General features: G+C 33.3%; 1 protein-coding gene across 2 annotated transcripts in view; it reads left to right on the top strand.

Annotated features, from left to right (window-relative positions):
* Positions 1–19,677, top strand: part of SEPTIN7 (septin 7) — a 109,056-nt gene that overhangs the window by 85,959 nt on the left and 3,420 nt on the right. For both annotated transcript variants that reach the window (XM_069461298.1, XM_069461299.1), the window contains 5 exons: positions 900–992; positions 2,265–2,361; positions 3,967–4,018; positions 7,921–8,046; positions 16,667–16,802. In XM_069461298.1, the coding sequence (XP_069317399.1) occupies positions 900–992; positions 2,265–2,361; positions 3,967–4,018; positions 7,921–8,046; positions 16,667–16,802 (504 nt within the window). The remainder of the gene's footprint in view (positions 1–899; positions 993–2,264; positions 2,362–3,966; positions 4,019–7,920; positions 8,047–16,666; positions 16,803–19,677) is intronic.

Here is a 19,677-nt window from a genome sequence, read left to right as displayed (position 1 = left end):
TCTAGTATAGTAATCATGTAACACATTTTGTGTAGGGTCCTTTTACTGTTGCTGGGGACCCCTGCCATGGCAGTTGGGCCAAAATATAAGTATAGGCAGGGAAACTAGTTCTAGGTATATTAGCCATGGGTTTGTTATGGGTTCAAATAGGGTAAGTAATTGAAAATTATTTAGATATTTGTATTCTATTTAGAATTTGGAGTGATTTTAGACAAGATAATTTAATTTGAACTAGGTCATTTCTGATGTTATTAATAAGTTATCTTCTTTAAGTTTTTTTCATTCTCCTTATTAACTCTTGAGCTTCTTAAATTTCTAGGGTGTATTTTCTCCCTGCATATGCAGCTTGCCTAATCTTATATTTGTTGCTCCTTGATTAGTGTGTATACACTGCACATGCAAGAATATTTCCTGAACAGTGCGCAAATTTTTCTTGTGGGGCTTGCTGTACTTAGTTTTACTTACTCTTACCAAATTGTACTAAAAATTTTAGGGTAAATTTTAGCCCTGTTTATTCAACTGAATAAGACAACTGGTGAGTTATATCTAAACAAAGAATCTCAGTCATTGTAAATAAATGATGTAAAGCCATTGTAGTAGAAATCAACTCGAGAAATCACTTTCTGGAATTTTACTTCAATTTTGGACTTTTTTGGTTATGATAACCATATGACTTTAACACTTTTTAAGTAATTGGATTTTGGTACTTATATATCAATTTTATAGTTAAAAATACCAACATAGTACTTTGATTTTAGATTACAGTTTTTCATCATTGAAAAACAGTAACAAGTCTAGAACTGAGGACTCATAGAGGAATCTAAAAGTATATAATAAAAATAAGGCTAATGTACTAATTATGTGTGGTGCTCTTTTACTAACTACTTCTCCCATTTTAGATAATGAAAGAAATCCAAGAACATAAAATTAAAATATATGAATTTCCAGAAACAGATGATGAAGAAGAAAATAAGCTTGTTAAAAAGATAAAGGTAGGTTCATCCTTATATACGCTAAAATGATATGGGGCCTGAAAGATACTATAAAATCCACAGGAAAGACTAAAAATATCAGTATTGGCTTACCGAATGCATAGGGAGATTATTTAGTGTTGAGTTCAACTTTACAGTAAACTTTGTTGACTAGCTAATATGTATAATAAGGCATTTTATGGAATAGCGTGGTAAATAACACAATCCTTATCTCAAATAGTTTTTAATTAAGTGGCTTCATATTATGTGTTATGTTTTAATCTTTGTTTTAGGAGCCAGATAAAAATATTTTTTTGGCCTTTTATGAATGCCAACCAATATGGATTATAAAATTATAGCTAGATAGGAGGAGTAAGTTCTAGAGTTCTGTCGTGCTGTAGGATGGCTATAGTTAATAATTCTGTATTTTGAGATAGCTAGAAGAGAAGATTTTGAATATTCCCAATACAAAGAAATGATAAAAGTTTGAGGTGATAGATATGCTAATTACTCTTATTTGTTCATTACACATTATATACAGGTATCAGAATATCACAGGGTACCCCATAAATATGTACAGTTATTATGTGTCAATTAAAAATAATAAAATAAAAGCCAACCAAAAATCCACACCAATGTAATTTTCTGTATTTTAGTTTATTGTGGTTTCCTAAGTACCCTGGACCTAAAAACAGTGTATCGAATAATGGCATTACCTGGGCAAATATCTTGGAATAATGAAATACTTATACCTGACCAATGAAGAATTTCTGAAGTTTTATGAAATAGCCACTTATATCTTTCTGATAACCACAGAATTGTGAAAGATTATACTCTGAGTTAGTAAGGATGAATACAAGTCTAGTCACCTGGATCTGAAGTTCCAAGGTTGGAGCTTAACAAATAAGCTATTCCCGTCTTCCAGTACTGTTAGGGTTGGTTTGTGATCAGGTAGGCAGACTAGTCACAAGCCTCACTGTTTTCCTTCTAAATGCCATACATTTTTTACTCTTTTTTTTTTTCCCCCCAGTATGGGACAGTTTTTTAGAGTAATTTTCAGCAAATAATTTGACTAGTGTATTCCTTTAGTATTCTTAAATTTTGAGAGAAAATATGTTACTTATTGTTTACCTTGGTAGTTAATGCCATGTAGTGGCAGTTTACTAAATATTTTGAATGCAGAAACTATCAAAGTAATTTTTTTTTGCTAATCTGTTGAGTAATGTAACTTTTTAGTTTTGAATTTGTGAGGGCTACAGAGTTGTATTTGAACAAGAATACTTTGTTTTATAGGACCGTTTACCTCTTGCGGTGGTAGGTAGTAATACTATCATTGAAGTTAATGGCAAAAGGGTCAGAGGAAGGCAGTATCCTTGGGGTGTTGCTGAAGGTAAGGTTTTCTTCAGTGAATGACTTTCTATAAGATGTTACCGATGTGATAAAAAAATTATAGTTATAGTAAATAGTATAATATGCAAACTGCATTGGTATATTCTAGATTTTCAAGGATAGTTCTGATCTCTGTTTCTTTTAGTCTCATTTTCCTCATGAGTATATTCCTATTTTTCAGATCTTGTATCCTACTAAGTCAGGCAAGTATGTGTTAAATCCTAAAATTGTAATGCAGGTTGAGCATCCCCTAATCAGAAAATCTGAAATTTGAAATGTTCCAAAATCTGGAACTTTTTAAGTGCCAACATGATATTTAAAGAAATGCTAATTAGGATTTTTGGATTAGGGATGCTCAAGCAGTAAGTATAACACAAATATTCCCCAAATCCAAAAAAAATGCAAAACACTTCTAGTCCCAACCATTTCAAATAAGGGACACTTAACCTGCCCCACCTTCCCATCTCCACCCCATCAGTAAGTCTGTTTTTGTTTTCTTGTTTGAGTACATTCTTATAATTCAGGAGTTCTTTACCCAGGATCCAAAGTTTGCTTCCAAGGGATCTGATGAACCTTCTGAAATTAAACATTTTGGAGACAAGCGCCATCACTTTTATCTGAGTCTCAGATGGGTCAGGGGCCCTCAAGAATGATTGAAAACATTTATAAGCCTAGTTAAAACATTACATTCTCCTTTCCTCAGGGCAAAAGTCACCTTTTTTGACATTACATCTTTAGAGTAAAAAAATTTCATTGTTAAGAGATCCTGTTTAGTTTTGTAAGGATTTTTAAATACCAATAAAATCTTACTTATAACATCAAACTTCAGAAGTCCTTTTGGCAACAGAAGTGTTTTCCTCAAATTTGTGTTCATTATATTGGTTTAATCTAAGATTTAACCGTCTTTATTATAGTAAATTGCAACTAAGATTAAGTCATGATTGTTTTTTCTATTTGTTGGTGTTTTTTTGAACAATTATGTAATTTTTGGGTGATTTTCCCTATAGTGAGCCAGTACCTCATTCTCAGTTCTCTATCATGCCTAGGCAACCTTCAGTTGCTGAGCTGAGGCCTTAGAACTTATGCACCCCTTAAAAATATGCACTAGGGAAAATGCTTTGCATCTCTAGTTTGCAGTCCCCCTCCTACCCCCAAGTAGTGTTCTATTAGTAATACATTTTTTAACAATAAAGAACCTTACATTTCTTGACTCACCTTTTCATTTTAGTTACCTTAAGGAGGTTTTTCCTGAAGTGATCCTGTCCTCACCCATACCACTAAATTTTTAAAGTATATTTTATTATGATAGTCTAAATATATTATCTACCAGTATTTCAGAATTTCAAAGTTGTTTCCAGAGAGCTTATTTGTTAGGTTTATATATCTATATATGAGGCTTAAACTACAATAAAGTAATGTTATAGTGCACTTGTCTGTCATGCCTTTAAATTGAGTACAATGTTAGTGTTTAACCTTAATGGAAAATTGATCTAAGCTGTTTTACATATTTTCTCAATGTTTTTACCCCCCAAGTTTCTGTGAAATTTCCTTTGAAAAGACTGGGTTTAGTGGAAATAATATATGTCGTCTGTTTTTTTTCTTACAGTTGAAAATGGTGAACATTGTGATTTTACAATTCTAAGAAATATGTTGATAAGGTAAGTGTGAACAATGATGAAAATGGCATAAGTTTTTTCTTTCTGTGAATAAAGTTAGAGTTGGACAGATTTACTTTTTGCCTTCTTTAAATGTAGCTAATTTACATTGTTAACCTCATTCTGGAAATGAAGGTAAGCACTGCATGGAGACAACTTAGATTTTTTTCTCCAAGGTTTTGAAGTCATTAGGAAAAATATAGAATAAATTGTGTGGAAATACAAAGGAATTACAAATACATAGGAAAATTAGTCTCTTTATCATTATCTTTTGTGTTGAGGTTTAATACTGAAATAACTATGGAAAGTGGAATAGAAAAGGCTGTTGTGTTTTTGCTTAATGTGCAAAGCTTGGGAAAACTCTAGAAGGAAGGCTAGTTTTTGAGTCAAAAGCTAGACTTGAATGTTTAAAGGTGCACAGCCTGGGAGCTGGTGAGTAGGGCGTTTTTTTTATGTACTAGAACACAGAAAACAAGACCAATCTTCCTACCAGACAAGAAAACATCCCTAAATTGTGCCTTACACACCTGCTGAAAGAGAAGGAAAACCTATGGGAGCAGGACATCGAGGTCATCCTGATTAAAGGACTGGGACTTGAATTAGGAAAGCAGCAGCAGAGAGGAAATCATGAAGAAAAAGTTTAGTAGGACTAGAGACATTAGTAGGTGGAACAGGAAGGGGGAATCAAAGTGTACCTCAGTGTTTTCATGTTAAGATACATTCCTTCGTCTTCCTTATCTCATCTCCTCTTCTCACTTCTCCCTCATCTTGTTTCTCCAGGCCCTCACCACATACTCTCTTCAACCTCTAGCTTTGGGTGTCTGTCTTAAGTTGCTATCTATCCCTTTTCTTACTAATCCCCACTTGCCAAATATACAGGAATTTCTTTAGCTATGTAGCAGTAGTAACATAACATATGGATGATAATCGGAAATCATGGCATAATAAGGTCATTGTCACAAGAGAGTGCGAAAATTTAAGAGTCAAACTGCTACCTCAAGAGATACACTGGAGATGAGAGTGAATTTTGAAATCAAAGAAATTGGCATGTAACTGATCTTTTTCCAAAGGAACACAAGACCAGGTGTTTTTGGTAGGAAGTACAGTAGCTGGAGTTGTCAGGCCTCACATAGTGGGAGAAGAGCAAATGGCATGAGAGGGTCATCCTATGGATTTTGAGAATACAGCACTTCAGGTTCTATTACGAACTGTTCCCTTTCTCTCCCATTCACAGGGTGTGACTTCAGAAGAACTCATAATACGACTGTTACAACAGTATATATGTAGAGAATGTTTAATAGATATTAATTACCATTACATTCTCTCTGTTTTGGTTTTGTTTTGTTTTTAGTGCTCATCATCAAAAGATAATCCCTCTGGTTATTAAATCTTCTGTGGTACTTGCCCAGTGCTTGACACAGTGCTATTCTGTAACTTTTTTGTGTGTATTTTAAAAATACACAATCAGTAATTGCCTACATACCTACAGCACTATAGAAGGGAAGGCTAGTTATTGAGCCAGAGACTACTTTGAGTATTTGAAGGTATATAGCCTGGCAACTGGTGAAGGGGACTCCCTGGTATAAAAGGAGAGCAAATTGACTATGCCTGCAGAAAGATTTAATACTGCAAAGCAGCAAGACATTCATGCATAAAAATTCTAAAGTTATATAAGGAAGATACATATTTAATGTAGCTCGTATCTTTAAGACAAAGGCACCTAGTGGATATTTAATAAATCCTTGAAGGAAAGAAATGTCAATACAGATATATTGCAGATGGCTGTAAATCCCAAGTAATTGAAATCTTACATTTCAAAGTTAGGAATAGTGGTTGCTTCTGAGAAAGACAAATTTAAATAAGTGTCATTTTGTTGGCTGCTGTAGGCAAAACAAGGAGGACAATGGAAAGGAGGAAAATTACACAGATATTTTCAGGATGTGCGGATGGGTGATACAGAAATCAAATAGAGAAGGAAAACAAAAGGAGAGAAGAGAAAGCTATGATATCAGCAATGGGAAATGGAAGAGACAAATTCCTGAAATACAGTTTTTCCTGGGGAAATTGTATTGCTAATTATTGAATTATTTTAAGAATGGGGGAGTGGATTGAATCCTAAAAGGATAAAACATATTCAATTAAATGGAAATAAAGATTTTTGCATCCTGAAAAAAAGCAGAATTAGGTAGTCAGAAGATTATTTTAATGAAAGGGAAGATAATTCATTATCTAAAATATTAGATGACACTAGCATAAATAGATTAACAATTAATAAATTCACCTTATTTTTGTTTTATACATCTTGTATTCCATCTTCTAAATACCCTTCCTAAGCTCCTTTAATTATTTTTCAACGATGCAGTGATGATATGTGCTATATAATTAAAATTACAAAAATTTTTTTTATATTGGCACAGGTATTTGCTTTTATTGTTTTCTACTCAGAGAAACTGGTAGTAATAATTTATTCCAGAAAGTCAACGGTGTTTATCATATCTGAACTTTTGTCTTTAGTTATCATTTTTTTAAATGTTTCAATTATCTGCTATCTATAGTGGGGGTACAAAAGGTAATGACATGCTCCTTGCAAAGGGGAGCTTGTAATATAGTTGAAGAAGTATGGTGTCGCCTGTGATACATACTATACCAAAAAAAATGAATGACAACAAAAAAGAAAATTGTCATGATTGAAGTGCCTTGAACCTCAAGGATAGGAAGACGACTTCCATGGTAGTGGAACTCTTTGGAGAAAGAGTGACAGATTAGCATGAGCTGTTTGATCTCAACCACCAGGTATGATTGGAGTAGGGAGCAGCCTGACTTGCCTAAAGTGGAGAGTAGTAGAGCTTTCCATGTAACTGTTGTGGCCATAAGAGAGGAAGAATTTATCAGGGACAGAGTATAAAGGGAGGTGAGACTTTTGGAAAATCCAGACTTAGGACTAGGGAGGATAAGCTAGCAGAGAACTGCATGGAAGTGTCAGATAGTGGGAGATGAATCAGAGTAAAGTTACGTGTTACTCACAAAGGGAGAGAGAGTATTTCAAGAAGCTGGATTGTGACATAAGTAAAGATTTTCTGGGTATGAGGAAGGATTAAAACAGTACAACAGTACAACTTTATGTTTGTCTCCTGGAAGGGAGTTTTGGTAAGGTGGTGAAGATGGAAGATGGAAGATGGCCCATGCAGGAAGTTCAAGATAGAATGAATGATGAAAAAAGAGAGTATCAAACAATACAGAGTACTGCCACGCCATGTATACCCGAGAACACTGTGTTGGTAAAGGATACTCATAGAGCAGCTCAAGGTGTCCTCTGCATCTCACTAAAGAATGATGAAGTCATCTCATGTGTATTGATTTTATATATGATGGAAATGCTATGAGCAAAAATTTGTTTAACCAAAATACCACATTCATTGGACAGTTTGAAAAATCAGAAATTTACTCTAAATTAAAAGTCCCCAGTTTAAAAACAACTTGATATGTGACCTGAAGTTTCCCTATGTACTAACTTAGTAAAAGCTCAGATATTACCTTAGTAATATTGCTAAAGGAAAAGCAATTTCTTTTAGGTTTTATGAGCTCCAGTAGTAGCTAATCTGCTCTCCTTTCTCTAGTAAAATTAAATATATACTGTAAAGATAAATACTCTTGTAGAAAGGTCATCCTTCCATAACTGCTATGGAGGATTTAGGGCTCTTAAAATTCTCATTTGAAACCTAAATTTGGTGTTAAGCTAGCTCATTTTGGTATGCTTTGAGTGTAAATAAAGACAAATGAATGCCACTTTCCTTAAGAATAGTCTTTTGCTTATTTTAAATCTTAAATTTTTGTTTCAGTAAAATTTTCAATTTACATCAAAGACTTTTTAATAGAAACACACTTTTGCTATTTATTTATAACAGAACACATATGCAGGACTTGAAAGATGTTACTAATAATGTACACTATGAGAACTACAGAAGCAGAAAACTGGCAGCTGTGACTTACAATGGAGTTGATAACAACAAGAATAAAGGGCAGCTTACTAAGTAAGTATACGTTTTTTCCCCCAGAAAAAGTATTACTTAGGTAGTAAATAATCATATTTCATTTTCATCAAATTTCTCCTGGCTACTCAGTAGAAAATTTGAATGATGTTCTCTTTGCACAAGAGCAGAATTTTATATTTTTAAGTTTTGTTTGGCAGTTTTATATTTTACTTTTTAATTGTTGGAGGGATAATTGTTTCATTATCTTGTTCCTTAAGTGAAAATGCCATGCAATCTCTTGTCATTTGCCATCACCTTTATAATCCATATACCACACATTCTTAAAAAACTTATTGAAAAGAGAACAGTTACTACCAAGATCTCTTAACCCATTTTACTTTGAAGGTAAACATCCCTTATTCTCTTTAAGGAGGGTAAATATAGAGCTTTTACTGTTTAGTTGATGCTTTTTTTTTTTTTATTTCAGCTTATTATGGGGGTACAAAAGTTCAGGTTATATATATTGCCCATGTCCCGCCCATCCCCCGAGTCAGAGCTTCAAGCGTGTCCATTCCCCAGACAGTGTGCATCGCACTCATCATGTAGTTATACCCCCTCCCCCTACCCCCATCACCCCAGACAGAACATTCAAGTGTGTCCATTCCCCAGACAATGCGTAACTCACTCATCATGTAGGTATACACCCATCCCCTCCCCCAACCCTCCACCTCAGTCCGAAACCCAATTGGTGTTAGTTGATGCTTTTTAAAATAAATCGTTTTGGTAGAGTTTTCACTAGCAGAGTATATGGAAACAAGGGAAAGGCCCAAACAAAAGGAATGTTTACATGAATGTAGTCTTGATTATCTTCTCTATCCCTATTATGTATTTTCAGGGAGTAAATTATCTGGATTAGTTTGGATTTCTTTGTTGGTTGTTAGCGAGCTGTGACTACCGAGGGTGTAGCTTTGCCTTACTGAGCTTGTATCTCAATCTGTCGTGCTTTCATGATGGGATAGGAAAAAGGGACAAGTGAGGAAGCTGGTAGGGTTCTTGGTAAGCATGTCTGTGCCCTACTTCTCCTTTATTTGGCATTGTTGGAGATCGTAACTACTTTACACATTGCTTAACAATGGGCATACATTCTGAGAAATGTGTTGTTAGGCCATTTTGGCATTGTGTGAAAATCATAAAGTGTACTTACACAAACCTATATGGTATAGCCTACTGTATACCTAGCTATATGGTATAGCGTATTGCTCCTAGACTATAAACCTATACAACATGTTACTGTACTGAATACTATAGGCAGTTGTAACATAATGGTAAGTATTTGTATATCTAAACATAGAAAAGGTACAGTAAAAATATGGCATAAAAGATAAAAAATGATACACCTGTACAGGGCACTTACCATGAAAGGAGTTTGCAGGACTAGAAGTTGCTCTGGCTGAGTCAGTGAGTGGTGAGTGCATACTGAAGGCCTAGAACATTACTGTACACTACTGTATACTTTAGGCTATACTAAATTTACTTTTAAAATTTGTCTTTCTTCAATAGTAAATTAACCTTAGTTTTTTACTTTAAACTTTTTAACTTTAACTTTTTGACTCTGGTAATAACACTTAGCTTAAAACACAAACACATTGTACAACAGTACAAAAGTATTTTCTTTCTTTATATCCTTATTCTATAAGCTTCTTTCTATTTTTAAAATTTTTTACTTTTGATGTTTTTTACTTTTTAAACTTTTTTTTGTTAAAAGCTAATACAGAAACACATACATTAGCCTAGGCCTACTCAGGGTCCAAATCATCAAGACATCATTAAGCAATAGGAATTTTTCACCTCCATTATAATCCTGGGACCACCATCTTATATGTGGTCCGTGTTGACCAAAATGTTGGTATATGACAGATAGCTGTGTTATGAAACCATTTTAAATAATGTATGTTTGTAGCTAGATATGATCTACTATTAAAAGATAATCCTGAAGGATCATCTCTATAAATTATGAGAAAGACAAGTTCTCAAAGTAGCTATACTGTCTTTATAGTGGCCAACATTCCTTATAATAGAATAGAAAAATGTTTCCTTTTTTAATATTTAAAATAACAAGATTCTATTTGAGGTAAGTTTCAGTACATGAGAAAAAAGCAAGAGTTTTTTTTATCTCTTTCTTTTTAGCAAAATTTATATTAAATAACTTTAGCATAAAAATATAAGGATCCAATATAGTGAATATTGTTTGTAAAGTCCTAGCCCACTTTAAATTCATTTTCATTAGCTTATCTACTTTTTAGGTGTTTAAAAGAAAAACACACACAATGCCACTGATAATTTTGTATGTTAAAGAAAATGTACTATCAGTACATATTTTTCATTACATGTATGCATTTAGTGTTCAATTTTTTTCTTTTAAACATTTGTTATGTCCTAAATATAAGGAATTGTTTATTCTCATAGTTCACATATAAGGCTTTTAAAGTAGTGCTATTGGATGCGGGTAAGGTAATTCGGAGAAAAATGATAAACCTTAAAGTAGCATTAAAAATTTTTCTGCATATACACAATTCTGTGTGGGATACTTGAGAAACTATAACGCTGGTGAAAGCATTAAACAGAAGTCTCTTGGAAATTTACCTTTTAATGAGATGAATCATGGCCATACTTTGCCTATGCAAATAAAAGAGAGAAAAGTTTACATTGCTAAAAAGCAAATTGCTCTAAGAGTTAGCATATTATTTTATTTTAATATTAAGTAGGAAAATAAGCATTTTAGAAGATTGAACCAACTGAAGAATTGCTGTAATTGGAATAACTGTGTGATGTGATATGATAAATTAGGTTTTTACTACTTTTTTGAATAACACATACTGACTGAATCTGAAAGAAGTCACTTGGAAGTTTTATCTATTGGTTGTATCTTATGTTGTCTTGAAAATGTTAGCTATTTCAAAAAACATTCCAGTTAATTTTAAAAAAATTATCAGCAATTTATGGTGTTTTAGCTGATGTAAGGTGCTTTTCTTTATAGCTAAGTACACATATATGAATAACTGAAAAGAAAGACTAATGTTTAAATATGTGAAGTAGGCAGGGGTGAGTTTAGGTTTCTTACTGATGTTCTCTTTGTATTGCTTTCGTGGGCCTCTCTCTCCATAGCAATGTATCTTTTGATAGTGATAGCAGGGAGAGGTTGAGGTTGCAAGGATCCTGGAATAAAAGAGGCAGAGTCATTAAACAAAAATTGCCAATACTCCAAACCACACCACTCTACTATGTATCTGAACTTAGAGCATCCCAACATGGCTCCAAATACCACATTTCCAACATCTAAAGCCACTCTTTGCTCTTAATGGAAACATGTTTAATACTGGGATATACAGTAACATAAACTTATGGAGCATCTATACTTTAGTCACAAAAGGAGACTTTTCTTTTTGTCATCTGGAGGTTTTCACACCCTGGGATATTGTACCTCAGGTAAGGGATCGGTGAGAGGGAGGAGTAGGCCTTCTCTGAAGTGAGAAAAGAACTATCTGTAACTTGGAAATTTTCAGGCAGATCACTTTAGGCAAGAATTTGTATGGAAGTTGAGGATACAGAAATTGATTCTCTTAAAACTATCCATGCTCAAGTAACTCTTGGAAGATTTCGTATAAATAGAGCCCCCAATTTGAAGACCAATGAACTAGATGGTCTTTTGGGTCCTTTTTAAAGATGTGGTGATTTTATCTCTTTCTTTATTACTTTTTGTGGTCTCTAAATAGATCATCTGTAGGCAGTTTGACATGAAACCAATAAAATTGATGATGATGTCATTTATTAACCTGCTGATTGCTGATATACCTATGTTTATTCATTGCCCATAAACAGTACTTATACATACACATATATATGTGTGTATATATATACATACAGATGAACCTATTCAAAATTTATAGTTAAATTAACCTTTGTATGACAATGTATACTTCACAAAGTGCCAATCATACTTTGGTTTTAAACATAAGATAAGCTAAAATATTTAAAAATATTAGACATTGAATAGTAAAGTATGCTCATATGCCACATAACGACATTTTGGTTAATGACAGACCACATATGTGATGGTGGTCCCATAACATTATAATGGCTATACCATATAGCCTAGGCATGTGGTAGACTATACCGTCTAGATTTATATAAGATGATGTTTGCTCAATAATGAAATCACCTAATACATTTCTTAGAATATATCCTCATCATTAAGCGGCAAATGACTATAATTTGTCTTTTATTTCATTTTTTTCAGGTGGTTTTGGGCAAATTGTAGAGTATACTGAACCATGGAATAAACATTAAAATATTTGGTTTGGATGTCTGAAAATGTGCCTTTCTATTAGGTTAACAGTTCTAGAATAATGAATTTGGAGGGACTTAAAACTAAGAATTAGATTGTGTGGTTAAAATCTGAAAAAGAGCTGAGCTTGTCTAGTCAAATACTAATTTGTGTCAAGGCCAGAGTCTGAAGAAGCGGGTACTATTCTTAGCAACTATCCAGGTATTACCATTTTCTCATGAAGGAAATACCAAGTCATCTATTTTAAATACTTCTTATATCCTCAAGAAGAGGGTATCTTGCCATCCCTGTATGGAGGGTTTTGGGTGCCAGGTCAGCCTTGTGAGGTGGCCCTTGCTGTGATTCTGTTATGGGTCACATGAAACAGGGTGGCTTACAGGAATTTTAACCCTGTAAAGAAAACCCTAGAAGGAGCTAAGTTATATCTTTCAGGATTTGCTTTGATGTTCAGGTTATGTTATAGCCTTTTTCTTTTCTTCTTACCAGGACTTCTCATTTCTTGGGCTGGTTTCCTTTTAATTTCCCTGACAAAGTTTAGGTTTGTAAGCTTTTATCATACCTGTGTGTGGGGAAGTTTGCCATTAAAAAGCAGGTAGGCAGTGATGTAACTTAAATGGCTTTTCCAGCCATCTAATAAAAAAAGTTTTACTTAAAAAAAAAAAAACACTAAACATGAGAAAAAGTGAGTTTTTTCCTGTGTTTTCTACATTATAAGCACAAATTTGTATTACAAAATTCTAAATACCACTTTAATAAAGATGACTAGAAGTGGGGTGCTAATTAATTTAAAAATTAGAAATTTGAAAGGTCAATTTTACTGGTGAGAGGCTTTAAAGAATCTATTTTAGATATTTGTGAACATTTTTTCTCAATACTTGGATGTTAGCTCATTTAGTCAGGGAGTCAAGTGTTTGTACAAGGCTAAAAAAATATCTCAAATGTCAGATATCACAAAATTCTTTTGAAAGTACACATATTTAATAGGTTTAGAATTTTGGACAGGCTATCAGAAGATAATTACACAGTAGATTTATTTTCATAATGATTTGTTACAGTGATTACTAATGGAAGTTGGGAAATAAATTAACTAGCTTTAACAAATGTTACTATAAATTTTTGACTTAGGAAAATACCTTAATTATTTAATTGTGACAGGTATGCATTTGCCTTTAATTGCTGCTTTTAGTATGGTTTATTTTAAGTGGGCTAAGTCTCTGTAATTTTTGTTCTTTTAGATATAATATAGTTGATGACAAGTAAGGGGTTGTTTTTCCAAAGACATAAGCAGTTTTACTGTACAGAAATTTTAATATTTAAATTTTGAATTTAAAAGCAGATTTCAAAACATCATTGCATATTTCTGTAGTCTCCTATTTTCCCGCAAGAGTTATTTAAATAACAATTTAGATGATAATGTTTACTCTTGGTAAGCTTGTACCAATTACTAGGCATTCTTTATATTTACATGAATTGCCTGCCCCCTCCCAAAGATAAAGTAAAATCAGCATTTTATAGATAGGTTATTATAAGTAGGAATATATAACTAACTTTAAAATAATCACAATTCTCTCTGAATTCTAATTTAATATATTTACAATTGTAGCTATATTGTTGGATAATCTAAGTTGTTTAAATACACATATTAAATTATTTAAGACTATCAATTCAAAAATAGTTATTAGATTATTTCTTTTCTATAGTCTAAAAAGTTTGCTTGGGAGTGGGGGGAAATGGGGTTACAGACCGTTTGAAAATCTGACAAAAGCTTTGGATCCTTTCACTGGAAAAATGCTGGCAAATGTAAACACACATTTGGTGTGATGTTTCAGGGCAGTCACTGATGCTCTCTGCCCAAGACGTCAGAGGCCCCTATATTAAAAATACCTGCCATTAATATGAGGAATATGTTATTAAGAAGGATCTCCCGAACTTTTAACAAAAAAAAAATTTACACTTGAAAATTTGTTACAACTGCCCCCACTTTTTGAATGCAGGTTCTTGTTCTAAGTTACTATGTCTGGTTAGTTTCATTTTCAGAACTTCTGATTAATTGCTTAATTCATAAAATATAATGCAGGTTTGCATATAGAAGTAAGTTTTCTTTTGGTGAAGGAATATCCTTGAGTTAATAACATTTTATTCTAATTTACACTAATTACAAAATCAGATCATCTTGATCACAGCAATACATCATATCTTTGTTCTTCCTTTTGCTAAGGAAAATTGATAGCCAGTGTTCTGTCCTTTTTGCCTTCTTTAATATTTTTTATCTAGTTTCCTTGTCCACCTCCTTGATAGGGAAGAAGAGCGCTGTGATCATCAGAAATGGTCAGTCTAATCAGAAGAGAAGTCACCATGATCAGATTATTTCAAATCAGGGTTAATATGACTATTCCATGAAGTATGGGTGAAATCCAAGGCCTGATTTTTGTTTTTAAGCCAAAAGTTAATATGTTTTTTATAAAACGACTGTATTGAAATAAAATTCACCCATTTAAAATGTTCAACTCAATGGTCAAAGCCTGTTTCAATAGAGGCAAAATAACTATATTATCAAAGTGAGATCTCTTTCAGCCTTTTGGCCAAGGTCATGTGTATTAACAAAGTGAGAGAAGGACCTTCCTCTTCTAAGTCGTCCCAGTGTATTGAATAATCTTCAGAGATCCTCAAAGCCACAGAGCCCACTTTTCTTTCTGCTCTGGGGCTGTGGTAGAGTACTGATACTTTGGCATTCTGTTGTTTCTCTAAGTGTACTAGCCTTAGCATACCAGTAAATATTTCTCAATGTGAAAATTTTGAACACAAATTGTTCAAAGAGGTTTGAGCCCATGGACTTTACTGTCAATGGAGTAAACAATTTTCATTTAACTGTGCTTATGTTTATTTTCTGGCATTTCAAAAATAATTATTATCAAAATATTTATTTGCTCCTGATTATCTCTAAAGTGTGTATGTCTTTTATTTTTTTTATTTATTTATTTATTTTTTTTTGAGACAGAGTCTCACTCTGTTGCCCAGGCTAGAGTGAGTGCCGTGGCGTCAGCCTAGCTCACAGCAACCTCAAACTCCTGAGCTCAAGCGATCCTCCTGTCTCAGCCTCCCGAGTAGCTGGGACTACAGGCATGCGCCACCATGCCCGGCTAATTTTTTCTATATATATTTTTAGCTGTCCATATAATTTCTTTCTATTTTTAGTAGAGGTGGGGTCTCGCTCTTGCTCAGGCTGGTCTCGAACTCCTGAGCTCAAACAATCTGCCCACCTCGGCCTCCCAGAGTGCTAGGATTACAGGCGTGAGCCACTGCGCCCGGCCTGTATGTCTTTTAAATCACTGAACATCTTTAAAATTTAAGACACTGAAATATTTAAGTGGAATGAATTTTCAAGAGCATTGAAGTTATCACAAGAGGCCTAGAAATATTCTGCATACCTAAATAGTTCTAGATAGTAACCAGTTGTTAATATCTAGTAGTTATTTCTAGCTTATCGATTCAGTTACCAAAATAAGTTTGAATTATTGTTAATTAACCATTTTGTTGTGGTGTCAAGTAGTTGTCTTAGGAGAGATTATAACACTTGAAATTCTAGTAAAACTATAAATATTCTACATATTTACATATTCTACATATATTAACTTCATTAACTCATTTTTTTCCGCATTAAAATTTTATTTAAGGAAAGTACAAAATTAAATGATTTTCTTCTAATGCTTCATTCTGCAAGTACATTCTGGAAATATTTCCGTTCTTTCCAGAGATTTTTCATGTAAAATCTCATGGAAGGAAGTTGTAGGTTATAAATAACATTTCTAAAATGTAAAGTTTCTGAAGAATTCATAACCCATTTGTACAGAAAAATTTAAATTTGTATTTTGTGTCATTTAAAACAATATCGACAGCCTGAAAGAGTGAGACCCCGTCTCTACTAAAAATAGAAAGAAATTATCTGGCCAAATAAAAATATATATAGAAAAAAAAAAATTAGCTGGGCATGATGGCGCATGCCTGTAGTCCCAGCTATTTGGGAGGCTGAGGCAGTAGGATCGCTTAAGCCCAGGAGTTTGAGGTTGCTGTGAGCTAGGCTGACACCACGGCACTCACTCTAGCCCGGGCAACAGAGCGAGACTCTATCTCAAAAAAAAAACAAAAACAAAAAAACAATATCGAAATGATTCAAAAATTATTTTCGAACTTGTTTCCAAAAGCAGAACACAGAGTTTAATAATGGCTTTTATATATAGCATCTTATTTTTTGAATCAGGTGTTTTAGATTACAGTGTATTATATTACAGTTTTCATTCACAGACATTTAATCATTGTCCTTAATGTTCATGACAGGAGCCCTCTGGCACAAATGGAAGAAGAAAGAAGGGAGCATGTAGCTAAAATGAAGAAGATGGAGATGGAGATGGAGCAAGTGTTTGAGATGAAGGTCAAAGAAAAAGTTCAGAAACTGAAGGACTCTGAAGCTGAGGTGATCCATTTAATATTCCATCTCTTACAGACATAGTTGTCCTTTTCAAATATCTGTAATAAAATATATAGATAGTATAACCTTTTTATATACATTTTTTCAAAATTAATATAATACCCAAATGTAATAAAATGGAGAATTAAAAGCAATCACAGTGTTTATAATAAAATAATATATTCTTTAGTGTGTAAGTGTTTGAACACAGTATACTAGGTAGGATGACATAGTTAGAATACTTATTCAGTGAATTATTAGTTATGAATAAGTTTGAGTTATGAAAAATAAGGTTATAAGTCATTCCCTACAAGTGGTATAAGAATACTAAAGATCAGATCAGAGTTTTAGGTGGATGTAAGAATAAAAACTAGTATTAGGATGATAATAATAATTGACCAGATATATTTGTATATAAATGAGCAAGAAGGAAATGAAATAACCTTCACTGAAGTAAGGACATGCTTGGATAAATTACAGTAGAAGGGGAGAAAATGAGGGAATGTGATGTTCTGGTAGACAACTTAGGCTTTATTTATAATGTGGCATCAAAGTAATTCCCAGTGTTACTGCACTGGGCAGTGTAGTGACAAAACATCCTAGCAGACATACCTGCTATCTTGAAATCCCTTCAGATGTTGGGGCACACATTTAGCTTCAGATAACCTTTAGTGATAAAATTTAGTGAGATTCTTAATGTTTTATGTGGCTTCACTAATATAATAATATTTGTATTTAAATATATTAAAGAGAGATTCAGGTCTCTTCTGTTACATCATTACAGTAGATTTCATTGCTATCTCAAATTACTGCCTAAAATACCGAAACCTTTTTTGACTAAAAACAGCAAAAGTAACCCACTGAGCGGATAAAATGCATGGTGTGAGAAAAGTATTCAATACTTTTAAGGAAATGTTTTTATTCCACGTAATTTCTCTCATATTACTGGGCTTTTCTTATAATTTCTTATAAAAATCTTTCATTATTCTTATATTTGTCATGAGTTTAATTTAGCAGGATATGGAGTAATTCCTCCTGGTTTAAGACTGCTGAGTACTGCAAGACTAGCACCCCTGGAACCTTCCACTAAATGCCAGTAGCAATGCCCTCATAATCACTGGGCAAACCAAAATGTGTGTGCATGTGCACACACCTACACCCAATCAGGATTCACTGTCTTAGATGTTGCTATTATAAATAATTAAAATTGTTAAGATGACACTTTGGAGATTAAGTTTAGTCTTTTTATTTATCAGCCTGTTATTAAATCTATACATTTGAGTCTGTGCCTCTCACTAGTTCACAAATAACCTGGAATGTCTATATCTAAGGGGAAAAAACAGGAATAATCAAGAGTCAATTGTATTATCTCCACACTTAGATTCCACTGAAAATCTAAAAGTAGTTTAACTTACATTTGATGTAGATACATTTTAGGACCTGTTCCTAAAAGTAAATGTTATAAACAAGTAATTGTGAAATTATAGCCAAAGAACGCTTCAGGAATTTACATAATTACTGTGAATGATGAAGACAATTCTAAGAAACTACTCTTTATAAAATGGAATTTTTCTTAGCATTGAAAGGACCCGCGAGAGATCTAGGCCAGGTTCCTGCTAATACTCTATTAAAGCCATATCTAATTAAGTATACCTATTCTAGGTTCCTCTTGTTTCATTGACCCACATCCCAGGGTATGCTTACCAACATCCATGTGGTTATAAGTGTGGAAAGCATCATGATATATATATGTGTGTCATGTCAATATGATATATATAAAATAAGTAGGTGGAGAAACCCATTTAGCCTTGTTTAATACAAAAATCTATATGCTGGAAATGTTTGGGGCACAGCTACTAATATCCAGCATTACAGTGTGTCAGGCACAGTACCAAGCATCTCTCATGTGTCTTGTCATTTAGTCCACACCACAGCCCTAAAGGTAGATATTATTGCCCATCCCTCAATTAAAAATGAGAGAAAGGGTAAAATAACTTGGTCAATACTACATAGTTGTAAACTAGCATTTGAACCCAGTTAATTCTTAAGTTTGCTGTTAATCATTACATAGGTTCACAGTCCTGTTTTTCACAATTTCAAAACCTAAAAAGCTCTGAAAACTACAAAACCTGACATAAACCAATAGTTTTTATCCCACTTACTGTAAACATTTATATATTTTACTGCAAAAAAATAATATGTTTGGTTATAGCTGTTGCTCCAAATAGCCTCAAACATGTTTTATAAATATAATATATACCTGTTTCTAAGCAGTATTGCCTTTTTAATACCTGAAAAATTCTGAACTTCGAAACACATTTGACCCCAAGGGTTTCTTGAAAACGAGGGAAGTTACCTGCATGCAGTTAACACAAAAGATAATTACTTACAAGTAACATAAATTCAAGGTAAAGAATGATGAACACTTGTAAGCTTACCACCCAGCTTAAAAAGTAGAACATTATCGACTCGTTTGAAGTCCTTGAGTGCCTCTCCCTGTTGTGTATGTGTCTCTCTCTCTCTCTCTCTCTCTGTCTTTCCTAGAGGTGACTGCTATTCTGAATTGTGTGTGATTCTCCTCACTTTTTTTTGTTTTATAACTTGTTTTATAATTTTCTCATGTTCCTACTTTCTGATATTAGTAACTTCTTCGCTGTCGTCAAGAAGATTTTACCTCTGATTTGACTGATTTGACTCATGTTTGCTTAAATGTACCTTAGGTGGTTGTTTTGTGTAGGAATTGCATGAAGTATTTGCAAAAAGTATAAATATGAAGTCACTTTTTGTGGATTTACAAAATAATTAAGAAAACATTGTATGCAAAAATATAGTCCAAATTCAAGATGTTAACTCACCAATGTAATAAAATCTTTAATAGAAC

The sequence above is a fragment of the Eulemur rufifrons genome, chromosome 29, assembly GCF_041146395.1.
Source record: "Eulemur rufifrons isolate Redbay chromosome 29, OSU_ERuf_1, whole genome shotgun sequence".
Lineage (NCBI taxonomy): Eukaryota > Metazoa > Chordata > Mammalia > Primates > Lemuridae > Eulemur > Eulemur rufifrons.
This window is presented reverse-complemented; position numbering and strand designations above follow the sequence as displayed.